This window comes from Rhinatrema bivittatum, chromosome 4 (genome assembly GCF_901001135.1).
Source record: "Rhinatrema bivittatum chromosome 4, aRhiBiv1.1, whole genome shotgun sequence".
NCBI lineage: Eukaryota > Metazoa > Chordata > Amphibia > Gymnophiona > Rhinatrematidae > Rhinatrema > Rhinatrema bivittatum.
The window spans coordinates 111755370-111777040 of record NC_042618.1 but is presented as its reverse complement, the minus strand read 5'-3'; the positions used below and the strand labels follow the sequence as shown (position 1 = coordinate 111777040).

Below are 21671 nucleotides of genomic sequence, written 5' to 3'. Positions count from 1 at the left end.
TATTCAGTCATGTGACCCAGAATTGTTCACCAGATGTCTTCCAATTCACGCCATCATTTCTGTGAGAAATGCATATATGTACCAGCTAAAAGAATGGTGAGATTACTTACCTGATAATCTCGTTTTCCTTAGTGTATGCAGATGGACTCAAAACAAGTGGGTATAGTGTGCTCGTGCTAGCAGTTGGCGACGGATCTGACGTCAGCACGGGTACATATACCCCCGCAGGAAGGTGCAGCAATTCAGTAATCTTCCTTGCAAAAGCTTTATGGATATATGTGTAACTGACCGATCGTTTAAATGAACAGGATTACCCTGACCGATTGATAGTAGCTGGAGACCGCCAGTGTTCTCAACCGGAAGGCATCGATACCCGGCAGGGTGGATGCCCTATTATAAGAAAAACATGGCTTACCGTGAGCCGGTGAATCCCCATGTATGCCGGCAGCCGGGCGGGATGCTGAGTCCATCTGCATACACTAAGGAAAATGAGATTATCAGGTAAGTAATCTCTACATTTCCTAGCGTGTAGCAGATGGACTCAAAACAAGTGGGATGTACAAAAGCTACTCCCGGACTGGGCGGGAGGCTGCCCGAGGTCCGTTCAGGATTGCCCTCGCAAATGCTGTGTCCTCCCTGGCCTGGACGTCCAGATGGTAGAATCTGGAGAAGGTATGGAGGGAGGACCACGTCACTGCTTTACATATCTCTGCAGGCGACAGCATCCTAGTTTCTGCCCAAGAGGCCGCTTGCGCTCTGGTAGAGTGAGCCTTGACCCGTAGAGGTGGTGGTTTTCCCATTTCTACGTAGGCTGCCTTGATAACTTCTTTGATCCAGCGGGCGATGGTTGCCCGTGAGGCCGCTTCTCCTTGCTTCTTCCCGCTGTGAAGGACGAACTGGTGGTCCGTCTTTCGTACTGCTTCTGACATTTCCAGGTATCTGGACAGCAGCCTGCCGATGTCGAGATGGCATAGTATTCGATCTTCTTCCGACTTCTTCAAACCTTCCGTGGTAGGCAAGGATATGGTTTGGTTGAGGTGGAAGTGTGAGACTACTTTGGGTAAGAAGGAAGTAACCGTGCGAAGATGGATAGCCTCTGGAGTGATTCTGAGAAACGGATCACGGCAGGACAGTGCTTGTAGCTCTGAGATGCGGCGTGCTGAGCATACAGCCAGCAGGAACACCATCTTCAAGGTTAGCAAACGAAGGGACAGGCCTCGAAGTGGTCTAAAGGCGTGTCCCGCTAGAAATTCCAAGACTAGGTTGAGGTTCCACAGGGGCACTGGCCACTTCAGTGGCGGGCGAATGTGTTTGACTCCTTTCAGGAAACGGGAAATGTCTGGGTGTGTGGCGATGCTGTTGCTGTCACTCCTGGGACCGTAGCAGGATAGCGCTGCCACTTGAACCTTGATGGAATTGAGGGACAGACCCTTCTGAAGGCCATCTTGCAGGAAATCCAAAATAATAGGGATTTTAGTGGCATGTGGATTGGTGCTGTGAGTTTCGCACCAGGCTTCAAATACTCTCCAGATCCTTATATACGTTAGTGATGTGGAGAACTTGCGCTCTCAAAGGAGTGTATCTATTACCGGCCCCGAGTATCCTCTTTTCTTCAGTCTAGCCCTCTCAATGGCCAGACCGTAAGAGAGAATTGAGCTGGATACTCGTGGAGGATGGGACCTTGCCGCAGCAGGTCCCTGTGTGGAGGCAGGGGAGATGGAGTCCCTGCCAGTAGTCTTCTCATGTCTGCGTACCAGGGTCTTCTTGGCCAGTCCGAGGCCACTAGAAGAACTAGGCCTCTGTGCCGCTGAATCTTGTGTACAGGGGCCATGGAGGAAAGGCATATAGCAGGATCCCCTGAGGCCATGGCTGTACCAGGGCATCGATCCCCTGGGATAGCGGATCCCACCTGCGGCTGAAATATCTGGGTACTTGAGCGTTGGACCTGTCCGCTAGTAGGTCCATGCCCGGTGTCCCCCACTGATCCACAATCATCTGGAAAGCTGTGGGCGACAGCTGCCATTCCCCTGGATTTAGGCTTTCTCTGCTGAGGAAGTCTGCCGTGGTGTTGTCCCTCCCGGCGATGTGGACAGCGGAGATGTCCTGGAGATTTGCTTCCGCCCAAGTCATCAGGGGGGCTATTTCTAGGGATACCTGTTGGCTTCTGGTTCCGCCCTGTCGGTTGATGTATGCCACCGTGGTGGAGTTGTCAGACATCACTCTGACCGCTCTGTTTCGAAGTCTGTGGGCAAATCGCAGGCACGCTAGCCTGACTGCCCGTGCCTCTAGTCGGTTGATGTTCCAACCCGACTCTTCTCTGTTCCACCGCCCTTGGGCGGTGAGTTCTTCGCAGTGTGCTCCCCATCTGTTCAGGCTGGCATCTGTAGTGAGCAGAGTCCAGGTGGGGGAGGACATTCTTGACCCCCGGCTCATGTGGCTGGGCTGCAACCACCACCGTATCTGATTCCGTATTCTGGCTGGTAGAGGTAGGTGTACGGTGTAGTTCTGTGATCGTGGGCTCCACCGAGATAGGAGGGCGCGTTGTAATGGTCACATATGAGTCCGCGCCCATGGTATCACCTCCAGAGTGGATGCCATAAGGCAGAGGACCTGTAGGTAATCCCAAGCTGTGGGCCGGGTGGCGCTCAGCAGGGCCTGCAGACGATTCCAGAGCTTTGCTGGAGGTCAGACTGACCTTGTCTTCCTGGGTGTCGAATCGGACTCCTAGGTATTCCAGCGACTGAGAAGGCTGTAGGGAACTCTTGTTCAAGTTTACTACCCATCCTAGGCTTTCCAGAAGAGCTATAACTCTGTTGATTGCCTGGTGGCTCTCCTCCGGGGACTTTGCCCTGATCAGCCAATCGTCCAGATAGGGATGGACGAGGATTCCTTCCTTCCTGAGAGACGCCGCCACTACTACTATGACCTTGGTAAAGGTCCGCGGTGGCTGACCCGAAGGGTAAAGCTCGGAACTGGAAGTGTTGATTCAGGACTTTGAAGCGTAAATAGCGCTGGTGATCCCGATAGATTGGGATATGCAAGTAGGTTTCCAACAGATCTAGGGATGTAAGAAACTCCCCTGGCTGTACTGAATTTTTGACATACCGCAGAGTTTCCATGCGAAAGCTGGGGACCCGTAGGTGTCGGTTGACTGACTTGAGGTCCAGGACGGGCCTGAAAGTGCCCTCCTTCTTGGGCACTATGAAATAAATGGAATAATGCCCAGAATTTATCTCCCATGCAGGCACTGGGATTATGGCTTTTAGGGACAGGAGCCTCCGCAAGGTAACTTCTAGTGCTGTCCTCTTGAGGGGTGAACAAGGAGATTCCACAAACTTGTCCGGCGGGAGCCGAAGAAAGTCCAGATAGTACCCATCTCGGATGATGGCGAGGACCCACTGGTCCGAGGTAATCTCAATCCACCTGCGGTAGAAGAGGGTTAGCCTGCCCCCTATGGCTGCTACCCCCGGATGGGTCGGCTGATTGTCACTGTGGGGTACGGCCGGGACCCGAACCCGAGCCAGTTCCCCTCTTGTTGCGTTTAGTCCGAAAGGACTGATTCCTGGCCTGCGGACGAGGTGCTTGGTAGCGAGTCCTGTAAGGGTTGAAGCGCTGAGAGTTTCGACCTCTGGATGGTCTAGGAAAAGGGCGCTGGCTCCTCCTTGGCCTGTCTTCTGGTAGACAGGGTAATGGAGAGGCGCCCCATTTATTGGCCAGTTTCTCGAGGTCGCTGCCGAACAGGAGGGATCCCTTAAAGGGCATTCTCGTGAGATGTGTCTTGGAAGAGGAGTCGGCCGACCAATTACGTAGCCAGAGCTGCCTCCTGGCTGCCACTGCGGATGATACTCCCTTGGCTGCCGTACAGACTAGGTCGGAGGCTGCGTCAGTGAGGAACGAGAGAGCTGATTCCATCTCTTCTCCCGGGGTGTTATTCCTAGCCTGTGATAAACAGGAACGCGTCACCACGGTGCAGGTCGCAATTCGTAGGGACATGGCTGCCACCTCAAAAGCTTGTTTCAGAATGGCGTCCATGTGCCGGTCATGTGTATCCTTGAGGGCCGTCCCCCCTTCCACCGGAATGGTGGTGCGCTTCACAATTGCACTTACTATGGCGTCTACCTGAGGGCACGCCAGCATTTCCTTAGCTGCCGGGTCTAAGGGGTACATGCCAGCCAAGGCCCGACCCCCTTTGAATGAGGCCTCCGGCGCATTCCATTCTAGATCGATTAGCTGCTGTGCTGCTTGTAGGAGGGGAAAATGGTGAGTCATTTGACGCAGGCCCTCTCTAACAGGGGGTTCATTCTCGGTTCCCCTGGAGCGTCATGGCCCAGAAGAGCCAGTTCCGACAGGTATTGAGAGATCAGGCCTGGGAGATCCTCTTTCAGAAAGAAGCGCCTCATGGTCCGATATGGTTCAATCCCAGAGGGAAATTCTCCCTCATCGGGGCTCTTCGTCTTCCTCCGGGCAATCTGAATCCTCATAAGTGGGGCTTCCAGGTGGCGAGTGGCCATGCCTAGGCCTTGAGGGTCCAGGGGCCGGGTCATGCGGTACGTATGGACCCGTTCGGGGCGCAGCCTGCATTGTGACAAAGGCATGAATCCCCTTGAATAATTCCACCCAGAAAAGCGAAGCCGGATCTGGCCTTAGGGGCACCAGGTCTCTCAGGTTCCCTGGCAGCTCCCCGCTGCCTGCTAGGTCCGGGGTGTTCCCTGAGGAACTGGCAAGTACGCTGGGCCTCGACCGGTCCTGGCCTGGAACTCCCAGGGCCTCTTCACATTGGGCATATAGGGAGTCTGCTTCCTCGCTCTGTGTGGCTCTGAGGTTGCATGCAGAGCAGAGGCTTATGCCTGATTCAGGAGGTGCCAGCTCCGCTGACGCATGGGCTCTCTTACACTACATCTCGTCTGTTAATGCAGCTAGAGTCTGTGCTTTGTAATATGCGCGAAGATGTGCGCCTACCAATATGCGCTTATCCACGTGCGCCTGTCCACGTGCGCTTATCAATGTGCGCGTATCAACGTGCGCCTATCCGCGGGCGCCTATCAGCGGGCACCTATGAACGTGCGCCTATCAGCGGGCGCCTATGAACGGGCGCTTAGCAACGGGCGCCTAACAGTATGCGCTTAGCAACGGGCGCCTAACAGTATGTACTGAGCAACATGCCAATCAACGTGCGCGTAGCAACATGCGCCTATTGCATGGTGACGAACCAGGACAGAAGGCGTCGGCGAGCAGACAGGCAAAATGGCGACCCCCTTGGCGGGTTGCCACGTAGGCAGACTCTGCTACTCCTCGGTTCCTTGGAGACCCACAAGTAAAGATGTACGCCTTACCTTGTCTTCGGCGCTTCCCGGTTGCGACCCGGGCGGTCTCTGGCGCGGGGGGAGAGGGTGATTACCGTCACCGCCACGCTCGATGAGGTGCACCCGCTGCCTCTAGGCCGCGCCCGAACTCGTCTCGCTCGGGGGCCAAGTCCACACCGGGACCGAGGCTGCCTCTATGCCACGCCCGAGCCCTTCTCACTCGGGGGCTAGGTCCCTGCCGCGAATCGGCCACCGGACCGAGGCTCTTACCTCCGAGGCACCACGGAAATCGCATCGGGAAACTCAACTGGGGGAGGGACCGAATGGTATCACCGCAGGAGTGCGGAGCTCGTCTTCAGGTAGGTTTCTTCTATGAATTTAGTCGTTAGAATTTGGAAACACGCTCAGCGAGCGTGAGGTAGCTCCAAACTGCTTTGGAGACGGAAATTACTGAATTGCTGCACTTACTGCGGGGATATATGTACCCGTGCTGACGTCAGATCCGTCTCCAACTGCTAGCACGAGCACACTATACCCACTTGTTTTGAGTCCATCTGCTACATGCTAGGAAAGTCATATTGAAGCCCACCAATCCTATGCCATTGGACTGTGGCAACATCTAAGCAATATCAATTTTTGATTCATATGCTGTATGAGGAAACAAGACTTTGAACTTTCAGATTTAAGGCTGGTGTTCATGCAAGCTTTACACTCAAACCCTGCACCCAAGATTTTTCAAGAAGCTCAAGCCTAAGCTTTGAGACTGGGCTCCCTCCTCAGCTCAGCTCCATTAACTTTGGAGTACTTGCCGATCTCATCCTTGCCCAAGCCTTTACAGGCCAAGCCAACCTTCGCTCCTTTCCTCTGCCACCCTGAGAAGGTGGTGTTAATCTGTATTTGCCCAATGAAGGTCCAGCTGACTGCCCTCCATGCTAAGACAGAACCCTGATTCTTCAGAAGGACCACTCACTACAGCAGAGAGTGAGAGAGCTTGAGACCACTTTTGTGATGTCTCCATGCACTCCTGATCAACTTGAAATAAACTGGCCAAATTACAATTTTAGACTGGGTAATTTACTGGCAATGCATTTGAGATTTGCAAGTTAACTTTGAGCTAAACACAGGGGTTGTCAGAACCTTGGTAACAAGAGTTGTTAAACCAGAAACCTAAAAAGTATATCATGGTTTTATATATGGTAGATCTTTTATGCTGCTATAATAAAATTATCTAAAAAGATGAAGACATTCTGCTCCCTTTATATGATGCTGAGACATTTGCTATCCGATTTAAAGTTGGAGAAACTATAGAAAAACCCTTACAATACCCAAAACATCAACCTACTTGAGGTCGCAGATGATTGCATATACCCTGCCCAGCTTATCCTGGCTGTAGCCTTGGAAGTTGAACTTGTTGCTCCCATCCAAATACTCTGGTAACACCTCAAGCAGCGTCTCAGCGATGACCGTTAGTACACACTGTTCTTCAATAAGATGGCGGGCCTATGTGGTTAAAAAATTTAATCAGATAAATATGCTTTACTCAGACATTACATCTCTGAGCCTTATATATTGGTAGCTGGAGTGAGAGAATGTGTGATAAAGAAAGTACAGAATATGGATTTCCACAGTAAAACAGAGACCTATATCCTTTTCATTCTGGTGATATGTTTGTCTTTACCCCTTTCTGCTACTCTGATTTCCCCCCTTTAAATTAGCACTTCAACATGAAAGATTCCAAGGTTGACAGCATTAAAATGGATTCCCATTGCACCATTTTATATCAAACTATTAGGCACTAAAAAATTTCATTAAAAAATTTATACCACTAAGCTGCAAACATACTCCAAACAATATTCTCTTCCCATCAGTGCTGTAAACACCAGCTGGGTTGCTGTTAATTTTCTTCTACTTGTCTCCATATCATTATTTTTTATTTTTTTTTAATAAATAAAATTAAATAAGTGGTCATTTTCAATGTACTTCCACGTTGTAGATATACAGTCACAATGTATGTAACAAGGTTCCGTTATACTGGTTTTGCAGCCACTTTTCCTACTTTTCTCCTTTCTATAATTCAATTACTAGATATGCTATGGGAGCAAAATGTGCTGCAATTGGAGTTTATACCTTAAAAAGTGATGATGTACAAACATATTCCTAGGAATCAATTGATTTGTAGATATTCCTAAAATCTTTTATCTAGAAAAATGCATATCTCAGCAAGAATCTATTAACATAACATAATGATGGCATATAAAGACCAAAACAACCCATTCTTCCCAGTAGAGATTCATCTAGTTATGACAGACATACTTGTACTTATAACAGTGGTGGTATGCATTCTTTATAAAAGATAACAAAGTTGCCACAATGGTAGTATTTAAAAGGAGCCTCATCCTGTTTTCTTGACACCATGAGGCTGCCCATAGAGCTTGACCAATATAATTGGAGGAGAAAATATGGTAGGATGGCTCCCAGGTGATGGCTGAATGGGAAGGAATAAGAAAAGTCCTCCTCTGCAGAGCTTAACAGAAAAATAAAAAAGTTCTCTCATCTTTATCATTATACAACAGATTGTGCAGAATGAGTGAGAATAACTATTCATATTTTCATAATACAATTAGAGAAACATATATGTTTCCAGGTTTTCATTTTGTAAGAAATCTTTAGTTCAGTATACAATACATACCAATGTAGGAACTGTGAACATCTGGACAGAGAGAGAGGTCACAGAGATACTTCTATCATGGTCATCATCAATATATTCCTTCTGTAGCTGCTTATAATACTGTAAGAAATTATGTACTTAACTAGTTATCCAATTTAAGCTGTTACATTGTTTCAAGTCATTACAAGGCTAGCCTTAGATTTATTATTATATGTAAACCGATGTGATATGGCAAATCCAATGTTGGTATAGAAAAATAAATACATGTATAATATACATTAAATTACAAAATCAGAAAGCACAAATCTATATGTATAGCTGACATTTAATTCACGAAATTGTGAATGTTACATCTGAAACCAAAATAATATTTTTTCAATGTAATATGTAACAATTCTGCATTTAACAAATGTTATGTTCTTATGTTCACGTATATGTACACATCAAAATATTACAATTACACCCAATAATACTTCTCTTTTCCTTCCCCATTACCACTAAAAATAGTCTTATCGTTGTTGCCAGCTGCTGAAATGCTCAACAGTATACAACAAATTGGTTAATATACTGATATACACACATAAAAAGAAAAAGCAGAGTTGCTGACCTGTAACATGTGTTCTCCTAGGACAGCAGGCTGTTAGTCCTCACACTTAAATCAAAGTTTATAGAAGTCTAGAAGTCAAAGTTTATAGAACTTTGACTGAGCATACCCTAATCCACGTGGGGACCCTCTTCAATCTTATAACACAGAATTACAACAAAAAATAAACAAAAATAGGAGAACCCAACTCCACGGGGTGGCAGGCAGATTTTGTGAGGACTAACATCCTGCTTGTCCTGGAACACCTGTTACAGGTAAGCAACTCTGCTTTCTCCTAGGACAAGCAGAATGGTAGTCCTCACACATGCGTGAATCCCTAGCTACAGGCTGCTCCCCAACACCCAACCAGATGCCAACGGGCACAACAACCACAGTTCTGTTGGTAACAAAGGGGAGACAGTCTAAACCCAAACCATGGGCCCTAGTCACGGAGAATTGGGTTCTATACCTCAAACAGATTCCTGAGGACAAACTAGTCGAACCTACTGTCACTTCAGCCATCTTTGTTTAGACGGTAAGGGGATGTGAAGGTGTGGAGAGAACTCTATGTCACAGCCTTGCAGATCTCCATGGGAACTGCTCACAAGTGGGCTACTGACATTGCTATGGCTCCGACAGAATAAGCCTTGATATGACCCCCAAGACGCATTCCTGCCTGGGCGTAACAGAAGGAGATGCAGTCTGCTAGCCAATTGGATAGTGTCTATTTGGCAACAGCAATTCCCAACCTATTCCTATCAAAAGAAATAAAAAGTTGGATGGACTGTCTATGGGCTTCTTTCCGCTCCAGATAGAAGGCTAAGGCTCTCTTGCAATTCAAACTGTGCAGGGCTCGTTTTCCTCGGTGCAAATGGGGCTTATGAAAGAATGATGGCAGGATGATTGACTGGTTAAGATGAAAATCTGCCACACCTTAAGGTGTGTGCACAAGACCACCCTATCATGATAAAACTTAGTGTAAGGTGGATAAGTCACTAAGGCCTGGAGCTCGCTGACCCTGTGTGCAGAAGTGACTGCCACCAAAAATATGACCTTCCAGGTCAGGTACTTCAGGTCACAGGAGTGTAGCAGCTCAGCGTTCATCAGCTGAGCTAACACCACACTGAAGTTCCAAGACACAGTGGGAGGCCTTAGGGGAGGCTTCAGTTGAAGCAGGCCCCACATGAAACATACAATTATAGGCTGTACAGAGATGGGTGTACCATCTACACCTTGGTGGTATGCGCCAATTGCACTGAAATGAACTCTAACAGAGTTGATTTGCAAGCCCACCTCCGACAGGTGTAAGAGGTAGTCAAGCAGTTTTTGCATGGGGCAGGAGAACAGATCTAGGGCCTTCTGCTCCACTACACAGAAAAACTCCTCTACTTCAGTCCTTAGGACTTTCAATTGGAAGGCTTTCTGGAAGCTTCCAGAAATCAAGACACATTTTCAGAAAGATCAAGCAGCTGCAGGATCAACCTTTCAACATCCAGGCTGTAAGTGATAGGGCCTGGAGGTTGGCATGCCATAGCCTGCTCTGATCTTGCGTGATGAGATCTGAGGAAGTCCCCAGACTGATCGGTTTTCGGATGGATAACTCCCGAAGGAGTGGGAACCAAATCTGTTTCAGCCAATGAGGGGCTATGAAGATCATAGTCCCTCTGTCCTCATGAAGCTTCAAGAGACTATTCGTAACTAGACGAATCGAAGAATATGCGTACAGAAGACCCCTGCCCCAATGTCGGGCAAAGGCATCTGAGGCTGGTTTGCCATCCGACCTGCACAGGGAGTAGAACTGAGTCACCTTCCTGTTGCAGGAGGATGACCACAAGTCCATCTCCAGGTTTCCCCAGAGACAGAAGATTCAGATAGCTAGCCCTTGGTCCAGAGACCACTCATGGGCTATCACATTCTCCATTCCAGCCAAATACATGGCCCTGAGTATCAGCCCGTGGGACATGACCCAGGACCAGATCTGGACCATTTCCCGACACAGGAGGGAAATGAACATACCCACATGTCAACTTAGGTGTCTGTATCAGAACAATCTTGCTGGACAGCCAATCTCTGAAAGCCCATAGCGTGTATCTGATCGCCTAGAGCTCCAGGAAGTTGATTTTACACCTGCTTCCTGGGCTGACCATAAGCCCTGGGTATAGAGCCCCTCTACATGAGCTCCCCACTCCAAGGTTGATGCATCTGTGGTTAGGACAATTTGGGTAGGGGGATTTTGGAAAGATATTCCCTGTTCCAAATTTGAGAGAGCCTGCCACCAGGACAAAAAGAGTCCCTGAGAGGCAGAGTGAGTCTGATGCGAGCCCAGAAGTTCGGTGTTGCCTGTCACCACTGCGACCTCAGAGTGCATTGGGCTCTGCGCATGTGTAAATGTACCAAGGAGTGATATGAACGGTTGCGGCCATGTGGTCCAACAGCCTCGACATGTGCCGAGCTGAAACCTGCTGGCTCTGTTGAATCACCGCCACTATGGACCCAAGGTAACTGCCCTGGATTACAGCAGGAAGGCTTTTGCCTGACCCATATCTAGCAGGGCTCCTATGAAGTCCAATCAAAGTTTCGGACTGAGACGGGACTTCGGGTGGTTGATGACAAACCGAGACTCCAACACCCAGATGGTCAAGCACAAGGACCGAACGGCCCCTTCCTGAGAGGTGCTCTTGACCAGCCAATTGTCCAAGTAAGGGGAAAACATGCACTACCAGTCTGCGGATGTGCACTCCCACCATACATAGCCAGTCATTTTGTAAAGACATGTGGGGGCGACGCTAGCCCAAACGGCAACACCGTATACCTGAAATACTGTTTTCCCATCACAAATCTGGCATACTTCCTGTGACATGGGAAGATCTCGATGTGAGTGTATGTGTCCTTTAAATCGTGGGAGCAAAGCCAGTCCCCTTTTTGCAGGAGGGGAATCAGGGTGCCCAGGGAAACCATCTGAAATTTTTCTTTTTTCAGAAACTTGTTCAAGGCCCTCAGGTCTAGGATGGACAGAGTCCACCTGTTCTCTTTGGAATCAGGAAATACCAGGAGTAGAATCCCTGCCCTCTTTGCCTTGGTGGGACAGGCTCAACCGCTCTGACCGTTAAAAGGGCAGAGAGCTCCCAAAGTAGTACCTCTTGATGCACTATTGGCCCCCAAAACAGTCACCGGGGGGGGGGGTAATTTGGCGGGACACCCAATAGGTTTAATTGGTACCCTTGATGGATGATGGACAAGACCCACTGGTCTGAGGTTATACTGGGCCACAGATTTGCAAAGATCCCAGCATCTCCAGTACAGATGGCTGGTTTATACTCCCTACGATCCAGTCAAAACCCCATCCCAGGATTTGGCTGGGGAGCCAGCTGGAGCTTGGGAGCTCTCTGTTGCCTGGGATGGCCCCATGAGCTCACCCTCTGCAAACACAACAGCAGGATGTAGTCCTCATATATGGGTGACGTCACTGGGCAGAGCCCTATCATGGAAAACTGTCAAAGTTTCGAGAAACTTTTGATTGGCACACTGAGCCCACTGAACATGCCCAGCATGCCATGATCCCTCGAGCCACAGGGGTCTCCTTCAGTCTCGTGTGTAGCAATAAGCATTAGCAAAAATAAGATAACCACCTGCGGAGTGGCAGGTGGGTTTCGTGAGGACTACATCCTGCTGTCCTGGGATTGCACCTATTACAGGTAAGCAATTTTGCTTTATCCCAGGACAAGCAGGATGATAGTCCTCACATATGGGTGATTAGCAAGCTACAGGCTGAGTCATTCTTGTATTGGACCAACAGCAAACAACTTGTGCAACGGGCACAACAACTGGTGTAGTTGGAAAAAATGAGACCGCCTGAAATCGCAGCAGGTTGGATGTAGGAGTTGAGATTATACTGGAAACAAGTTCTTTAAGACAGATTGTCTGTAGGCTGAATCTTATCGTCCTTCCTTGTCCAAACAATAATGAGCTGCAAAGGTGTGAAGAGAACTCCATGTTGCAGCTTTACATATGTCAGTTATTGGTACTGAATGATAGTGTGCTACTGAGGTTGACATTGCTCTTACTGAGTGCGCCTTTACTCATCCCTGGAGAGGAAGGCCTGCTTTTTCATAGCAGAACTCTATACAATCTGCAAGCCAGTTAGAGAGAGTTTGTTTGCCCACTGCTTTACCTGGTTTGTTTTTATCAAAAGAAACAAGAGTTGAGTGGATTTCCTATGGACTGCATTGCGGTCTAGGTAATATGCAAGTGCACGTTTACAGTCTAAGGTGTGCAAAACCCTCTCACCTTGGTGAGAGTGAGATCTTGGGAAGAATGTGGGCAAGACTATGGACTGATTCAAGTGGAATTCCGTAACTACCTTGGGAAGGAATTTTGTGTGTGTACGGAGTACCACTTGGTCATGTAGGAACCTTGTATAGGGTGAATATGTGACAAGTGCTTGTAACTCACTAACCCTTCTAGCAGATGTAATAGCTACTAGAAAGAGAACCTTCCATGTAAGAAATTTCACATGGCAGGAATCCATGGGTTCAAAGGGAGAACGCATGAGTCTTGTTAGTACCACATTAAGGTCCCATTCCGTGACTGGTGGCCGTAACGGGGGTTTAAGGTGAATTAAACTTCTTATAAATCTACTGACAAGGGGTTGCGCTGATATCGGTGCATCCCCTACTGTATGATGGTAAGATGATAGCGCTTAGATGTAACCTTACTAACATGGTCTGGAGACCAGAGTCTGAAAGGTGCCAGAGATAGTCTAATAAAGATGTTGTGGGGCAGGAAAAGGGGCCAGTACTTTTCTGTGCACCCCACGTGGTGAATCTTTTCCACTTAGAACGATAGGTTTTTCGTGTGGAAGGTTTACGTGGAGCTACAAGCACTTAAGAGACATTAGTTGAAAGATTGAGTGGTTGCAGGATCAAGCTTTCAACATCCAGGCTGTTAGAGATAGGGATTGAAGGTTGGGATGGCGCAACCTGCCCTGATCCTGAGTTATGAGAGTGGGAGCTGTACCCAGGCGAATCGGATCTCTGATCAAGAGGTCGAGAAGTATGGGAAATCACACTTGTTGTGGCCAATACGGGGCCATGAATATCACTGACCCTTTGTCCTGTTGTAGCTTCACTAGAGTTTTGGTTATTAGCAGTATCGGGGGATACGCGTATAGAAGACCTGAATTCCAGGGGCGAGCAAAGGCGTCCTTGACTAACTGAGTTCTCTGTTTGTGCAGGGAGCAGAAACTGTCCACTTTGTTATTCAGCTCGGATGCAAAGAGGTCCACTGTTGGTTGACCCCAACGTTGAAATATCCTGGTTGTTACTAAAGGATCCAGGGACCACTCGTGAGGTTGGAACTGACGACTGAGGTGGTCTGCAACTATGCTGTGAATGCCCACCAGATAAGTGGCCCGGAGAAACATGGAATGTGTCAGGGCCCAGTCCCAAATCTGTGCGGCTTCTTGACAAAGGAGATACAAGCCCGTACCTCCCTGTTTGTTCAGGTGCCACATGGCTACTGTGTTGTCCGTCTGTATACGAACAGTGTTGTGTGAAAGGCAGTCCTTGAACGCATATAGAGCATAACGTATAGCTCGAAGCTCCAGGAAATCGATTTGAAATGTTGCTTCGAGTTTTGTCCAAGTACCTTGAGTTTGGAGATTGCCTATGTGTGCTCCCCAACCTAAGATGGATGCATCTGTAGTTAAAGTTACTTGCAGAACTGGTTGTTGGAAGGGTAGGCCTTTGTGCAAGTTGTTCGTATTTGCCCACCAGAGGAGAGAGGAACGTAGTTGGTGGGTTATTTGAATTGGAGACGACAGTGGTTGAATAGCTTGTATCCACTGTGACCTTAACATCCATTGGGTTATTCTCATGGCTAATCTGGCCTTAGGAGTGACGTGAACTGTCGAGGCCATGTGGCCGAGCAGAGTTAGAAACTGATGGGCTGTCACATGTTCCTTTGTGTGCAGAGATTTCGCTAATGAGGAGAGAGTCTCTGCGCGGTCCTCTGGGAGGAAGGCTCTTGATATTATGGTTTTCAACTCTGCTCCGATGAATTGCAGCAGGCGAGATGGCATGAGGTGGGAATTCTGGTAGTTGATTAGGAATCCCAACGAGTGGAGCAGATTGATTGTGAGCCTGAGTTGAGAGCTCCTTGTCTTGACTGGCTTTTGATGAGTCAGTCGTCCAGGTAAGGAAAGACGTGTATACTTTCTTTGTGCAAATGGGCCGCTGCTATCGCTAGGCACTTTGTGAATTCTCGGGGTGCTGAGGCCAGTCAGAATGGTAGAACCCGGTATTGGAAATGCTGATGTCCCACCAGGAAGCGTAGAAATTTGCGATGAGGAGGGAATATTGGAATGTGAGCATAAGTGTCTTGCAGATCCAGAGAACAGAGCCAATCTCCTGCTTGAAGAAGGGGAAGCATGGTGTCTAAGGAGACCATTCTGAATTTTTCTTTCCGTAGAAATTTGTTGAGATTGCGGAGGTCTAAGATGGGACATAGGCCTCCTGTTTTCTTTGGAATGAGGAAATAATGGGAGTAGAATCCTCTGCCCTGCTGAGATCCGGGAACTGGTTCCACGGCCCTGGCTCTCAGAAGGATGCTAATTCTGTGTGCAGGAGAGCGATATGATCTTTGTGTATCCAAAGAGACCTTGGTGGTGAGTCTTCTGGTACTGTGATAAAACCCAGTTGGTAACCTTGTGTTATAATAGATAGTACCCATTGATCTGTTATGTTTCATATCCACCTTCACGTTCCTTTTTTATGCCAGCAATCCCCTCCTTCTGTCTTTCGTCCTGTCTTGCAGAAACCTTTCTTCTCTCTAACGGTTTCAACCGTCTACTTCAAGTGTTGCTTACACTCATAACTATTGTTCAATGAATGGTTCAATGTATTTATTGACTTTAAGTTAATGTTCTGATTCATTCTCTGTCACACTGTTATGAATTTAAATGTAACTGGTTTGTTATAATGTAAACCGGAGTGAAGGCTATGTCAGCTGTACCTCGGTATATAAACAAATGCTAAATAAATAAAATAAATTATGTTTGACCAATTGGATTGAAAGAAAGAGACCCAACCTCCCACTGGTAGATTTGGGATCGGGTTGGTGGAGTGGCTGCTGTCCTCTGGCACGTACTCAAAATCCTGATGCTGGGCCTGTCTGAGGAGGTTGAGGCCTAGGTGCCCTTGGTTGCTTAGGATGACTTCTCTGCGCTGGTCTGGATGCCCTACCACGGGGTGCTGATGGATATCACCTCCGCAGTCTGTAATAGGGTTTTCTGGTGTCCTTTCTTACATGCAGAAGACGGTGTTTCTATTGGAACCGCAGAAAGTTGGTGCAGAGTTTCTGAATGTTATTTTAGCTGCGCCACTGCATCTTGAACTTTTCCCCCAAAAAGGTTGTTACCAGTACAAGGCAGATCTGCTAACTTTTCCTGAATCTCAGGCCCGAGGTCAGAGGCCTTCAGTCAGGCCCACCTACGGGCACTAATTCCCGTTGCAGCCATCCTGGATGAGATTTCAAAACTATCATAGGCTGCACAGACTTCATGTTTGCCAGATTCTAGGCCCTTGTGTATGATGTCATTCACTGAGTCTTGATATTGTTGAGGTAAGGACTCAGATAGTTGTTGCATCTGCTTCCAAAGATTGCATTGATACTGAGTCATATATAGTTGATATGACGCTATCCTGGAGATAAGCATTGAACCCTGAAAAACCTTTCTGCCAAGAGTATCTAAGAACTTTTGTTCTTTGCCAGGAGGTGTCGATGTATGGGGACATATCCTCTTTGACTTCTTCGGGGCGGATTCTACAACTACAGATTGGTGTGGGAGTTGGGCCTTTTAGTAACCTGGAATATGCTGTACTAGGTAGGTGGCATCCATCCTCTTGTTCACTGGTGGGATTGAACAGGGGTGCTCCCACAGCCTATGCTGTAGGTCAACCAGGACCCCATGGACTGGTATTGCTCAAACTTCTTTAGGAGGATCTACAAACTGCAAAACCTCCAGGGTCTTCTGCCTGGTGTCCTCTTCTGCCACTAGCTGAAAAGGAATGGTATCAGCCATCTCCTTTACAAAATTTGAAAAGGAGAGGTCCTCTGGAGGTGACTTCCTCCTTTCTTCAAGTGGGGATGGCTCAGACAGTATATCTTCTGATGAGGAATCAGTGTCTCCCTCCTCCCAGGTGTCTGATGAAGGGCATTGTGGAGGAGTAGAGTGAGGTATGAACAAAGGCATCTAAGACATTGATGGCTTTTGCGGTGGCATCGATGGTGGAGAAAAAGGCATTGAAGACATTGATGGCTTTTGCGGTGGCATCGATGGAGGAGAAAAAGGCATTGAAGACATTGATGGCTTTTGCGGTGGCATCGATGGAGGAGAAAAAGGCATCGATGGAGACACCAAAATTCTCGGCCAAGAAATTCCAGACGGCCCTGGAACGGGTTCAGGCATGGGAGAAGCCCCGGAGGCATCATCTTCACTCACGGGAATCGGCATTTTCGGTGTTGATGGTTGTATCAGGAGAGCATCGATAAGGGAATCGAGCTTCGAGAGGATTGGTGCAAAGACTGAAAGATCCGGCGCCGGCATCGGTAGTGGCATCAGCGCGGGTATCAGCTGAGATGGCATCGATGGTTGAAGGTCTCGGAGAGCATCTTTGACTGCCTGGGGGATAAAACCATCCAGTTCTTCCTGTATAGCTGGTGAGGTCAGAGCAGCTATAGGGGGTGGCAGAGAAGGCGGAACCAGCACTTCCACAGGTCCCTGTGTTGGCTCGGTTCCCGGCACCGTTACCGGTAGGGATCGTCTTGGAGTGAGAGGCATCGAGGGTATCGATGGCTCTTCCACTCGAGACCTTTTCGGCGATGGCTCTTTTGGCATCAATGGAGTTCCGGGAATCGATGCAACATCGGGTGTCGACGTCCGATGAAGATGCTTCTCCAGATATTCGGTGCTTTTTTTCTCAAGCCCCAATGTAGATTTTACCGATGACCGGGATGGAGTCTGTGATAATCGGTCACCAGAGCAGTCAGGGCGACTCTTTCGGACGACTAACCTTTTAGCCGCTCCAGCCGGAGACGACTAAGTCGATGTTGATGGTATTAGTTGAATATGGAAGAGATGTTCCATTTCTCCTGACGGGCTCGCCTGCCCTTGGCCGTCATTTTGGCACATTATGGACAGGAGGAAACATTATGAGATTCGCCGAAGCACAGCACACACTCGACATGCGGGTCGGTGATAGACATAGTGCGAGGGCAGTTCGGGCATTTTTTTAAAACCCGTTGCCATTATGAAGGCCGGACAGCCGTTGACGACCTTCTGACAGAAAAATTCTGTTTAACCAGAATCGACCGGGAAAAGCAAGTACTCACCGGCCGGTGAAGACAGGGAGACCCCTATGAAGGGGTAAATCGAGAAATTTTTAACTTTTTTCTCTAAGTGTTTTGTGTGAGAAAACTCACACAGGGCTCCTTCACCGCGATGCTAACTGCAGCGCGGAAAAACGAAGACTGAAGGGAGACTCCTGTGGCTCGAGGGATCATGGCATGCTGGGCATGCTCAGTGTGCCAATCAAAAGTTTCTAGAAACTTTGACAGAAAGTTTTCCATGATAGGGCTCCGTCCAGTGATATCACCCATATATGAGGACTATCATCCTGCTTGTCCTGAGATAAAGTTCAGACTAAAAAATAATTTATTATAAAAAGAAAACATAGCTCTCTGAAGCATATTTTCCCTAAAAGCTCTGAGAGGTTACGGATAGTTTTAGTAGTATTAAGTATTCCCCTTACAAAAGAAATTGTGATAAATAAAATTGTTAGAGTGATTGTTACAGTAAGCTGTTGATAGAATATTTCACCTATAACCTTCTACAAATAAAATCTTGATTTAACATAAACAAAGCCCCCTCCTTTGCTCCTTTAAATTTTAACCTTCTGCTGCCATATTTTTTAAATGCAATGCTAAACTCATGTTAAGTACATTACTTTAATGTATGAATTGTAGTTAGATAATATTTTTTTCATTTTATAAATACCTGCCTTTCAAGGAACAAAAGCACGGGATAGAAAAAGAGGATCCTTATTTGGAAAGAGATTATGTGTGGTTATGCTATTGCTCAGACTTCATTATTTGGTTCTCCGCTATGGTTTTAACTCCACACTCCTCCAATTCCCCAACTAATCACCACATCTGGTTACCATAAACATATTTATGAGCCAAGAAAGTGTAGGGAATAATGGCAAGCTAAAATGTGTGGTAACTAGTTAATACTGTTGTGCATGCAAAGTTTAACTCGAGGAAAACTTTACTGGTGTTGCTATATATTGGATAATCCAGTGTGAAAACAGATAAAATTAGATTTAAGGTTACACGCAGAACTCTTTAACCCCCTCTTTTGCAAACATACATATATACAGAATATTAATATTTCAGTTACCTTCACAAATTCCACTGCAAAAAGCTTCTTATATTCTATTTCCATGAAAAAACTACTGAAGATCAGTTCATGTACAATCTTTCTAGCTCCTGGAAAAGTCAAAGAGAATCAGTTTTAATACCTATCAATTGGAGGGAATGAATTCCATTATCAACATAAGGAATTAATCCTGAGCCCTCTTGAAACGGAGAAATAACTACTATACCTGAATGTAACATGCCTTGAGCCATCAATGAAAAAAGGTGTGAGCTAAATACAATTAAACAATCATGAACCTTTTTCAAATAAGCTTGATCATATTGTACTACAACCTTTAAGTGGTGTGCCAAGATTGGAGAAATTACTTACCTGATAATTTCGTTTTCCTTAGTGTAGACAGGTGGACTCAGGACCAATGGGTATAGTGTACTCCTGATAGCAGTTGGAGACAGATCAGATTTCAATCTGACGTCAGCCCCTAGTACATATACCCCTGCAGGAAGTGCAGCTCTTCAGTATTCTCCTCGAAAAGCATTGTGGATATATGTGTGACTGACTAATTTGATTAACTTGAATAACTTTATAACTTGGTTAAACTTTATAACTGATTAACTGGATTAACTTGATCTGGTTGAATTGGCTATAGCTGGAGATCGCTAGTATACTCAACCAGAAAGCGTCGACACCCGGTAGGGTGGGTGTCCTAGGTGGATGAAAACATGGTTTACCCTTGAATCATTCGAAATTCCATGAGTAACAGCAGCCAAGGGTGGGATGCTGAGTCCATCTGTCTACACTAAGGAAAACGAAATTAGCAGGTAAGTAATTTCTCCATTTCCTAGCATGTAGCAGATGGACTCAGGACCAATGGGATGTATAAAAGCTACTCCCGAACTGGGTGGGAGGCTGCCCGTGACCCACTTAGTACTGCTCTTGCAAATGCCGTGTCCTCCTGAGCCTGGACATCCAGGCGGTAGAATTTGGAGAAGGTGTGTATGGAGGACCATGTCGCCACCCTGCAAATCTCGGTGGGTGACAGCATCTGGTTTCTGCCCAGGACACTGCCTGGGCTCTAGTAGAATGGGCCATGACCTGTAAAGGCGGTGGCTTGCTTCCCTCTATGTAGGCCTTGATGACTTCCTTGATCCAGCGGGCTATGGTTGCCTGTGAGGCCACTTCCCCTTGTCTCTTCCCGCTGTGAAGGTCGAATAGGTGGTCCTTTTTTCATACGGGTTCCGACATTTCCAGGTATCTGGATAGGAGTCTGCCGATGTTGAGGTGGCGTAGGCTACAAGCCTCTTCTGAATTCTTCAACTCATCCGGCGATGGTAGCGAGATAGTTTGGTTAAGATGGAAGTGTGACACCACTTTGGGAAGGAACGAAGGGACCGTGTGTAGCTGGATGGTTCCTGAGGTGAGCCTGAGGAACGGCTCACGGCAGGACAGTGCTTGTAGTTCCGAAATGCGGCGGGCTGAACAAACTGCCAGCAGGAATGCTGTCTTTAAAGTTAACAGGCAAAGGGACAGACCTCGGAGGGGCCTGAAGGAGGCTCCTGCTAGGAAATCCAAGACCAGGTTGAGATTCCAAAGAGGTACCAGCCACTTTAGTGGTGGGCGGATGTGTTTGCCTCCTTTCAAGAAGCGTGAAACGTCCGGGTGAGAAGCTATGCTGTCGCCCTCGCTCTTGGAGCCGTAGCATGACAATGCGGCTACCTGTACCTTGATGGAGCTGAGGGACAGACCCTTCTGTAGCCCGTTCTGCAGAAATTCCAGGATCACGGGAACTTTAATTGAGCGTGGTATGATGTCGTGGTCTTCGCACCAGACTTCGAATACTCTCCAAATCTTTATGTACGTTAAAGATGTGGAGAACTTGCGTGCTCGGAGTAGGATGTCGATTACAGCCCCCGAGTATCCGCTCTCTCTCAGGCAAGCCCTCTCAATGGCCAGGCCGTAAGAGAGAATTGAGCTGGCTCCTCGTGGAGGATCGGGCCTTGTTGACGCAGGTCTCTGTCTAGAGGTAGTGGCAGGGGGGTCCCTGCTAGTAGTCTTCTCATGTATGCGTACCACGGTATTCTTGGCCAGTCCGGGGCCACTAGAAGTACTAGTCCCCTGTGTAGCTGTATCTTGTGGATGATTGCGCCCAACAGGGGCCATGGCGGGAAGGCATATAATAGGGTCCCCTGTGGCCAGGTCTGTACCAGGGGATCGATCCCCTGGGACTGAGGTTCCTGCCTGCGGCTGAGGTACCTGGGTACTTGGGCATTGGACCGGTTTGCCAGAAGGTCCATTTCTGGTGTCCCCCACCGGATCACTATCATTTGGAACGCTGTGGGTGACAGCTTCCATTCTCCTGGGTCTAGACTTTCTCTGCTGAGGTAGTTTGCCGTGATGTTGTCTTTCCCAACGATGTGGAGATGTGGAGATCTCCTGGAAGTTTACTTCCGCCCACGACATTAGAGGGTCAATTTCCAGAGACACCTGTTGGCTTCTGGTTCCCCCCTGACGGTTGATATAGGCCACTGTCGTGGCGTTGTCTGACATTACTCTGACCGCTTTGTCTCGGAGTCTGTGTTTGAATCGCAGGCAGGCTAGTCTGACCACCCGCGCTTCTAGGCGGTTGATGTTCCATCCCGACTCTTCTGTGTTCCACTGCCCTTGGGCGGTTAACGCCTTGCAGTG

At 47.8% G+C, this 21671-nt stretch overlaps 1 protein-coding gene across 1 annotated transcript in view; it reads right to left on the bottom strand.

The window, feature by feature from the left end:
- Positions 1-21671, bottom strand: part of UBR1 (ubiquitin protein ligase E3 component n-recognin 1) — a 596438-nt gene that overhangs the window by 442886 nt on the left and 131881 nt on the right. The window contains 3 exon segments of the mRNA XM_029598685.1: positions 6646-6803; positions 7993-8091; positions 19011-19099. Coding sequence (XP_029454545.1) covers positions 6646-6803; positions 7993-8091; positions 19011-19099 — 346 coding nt within the window.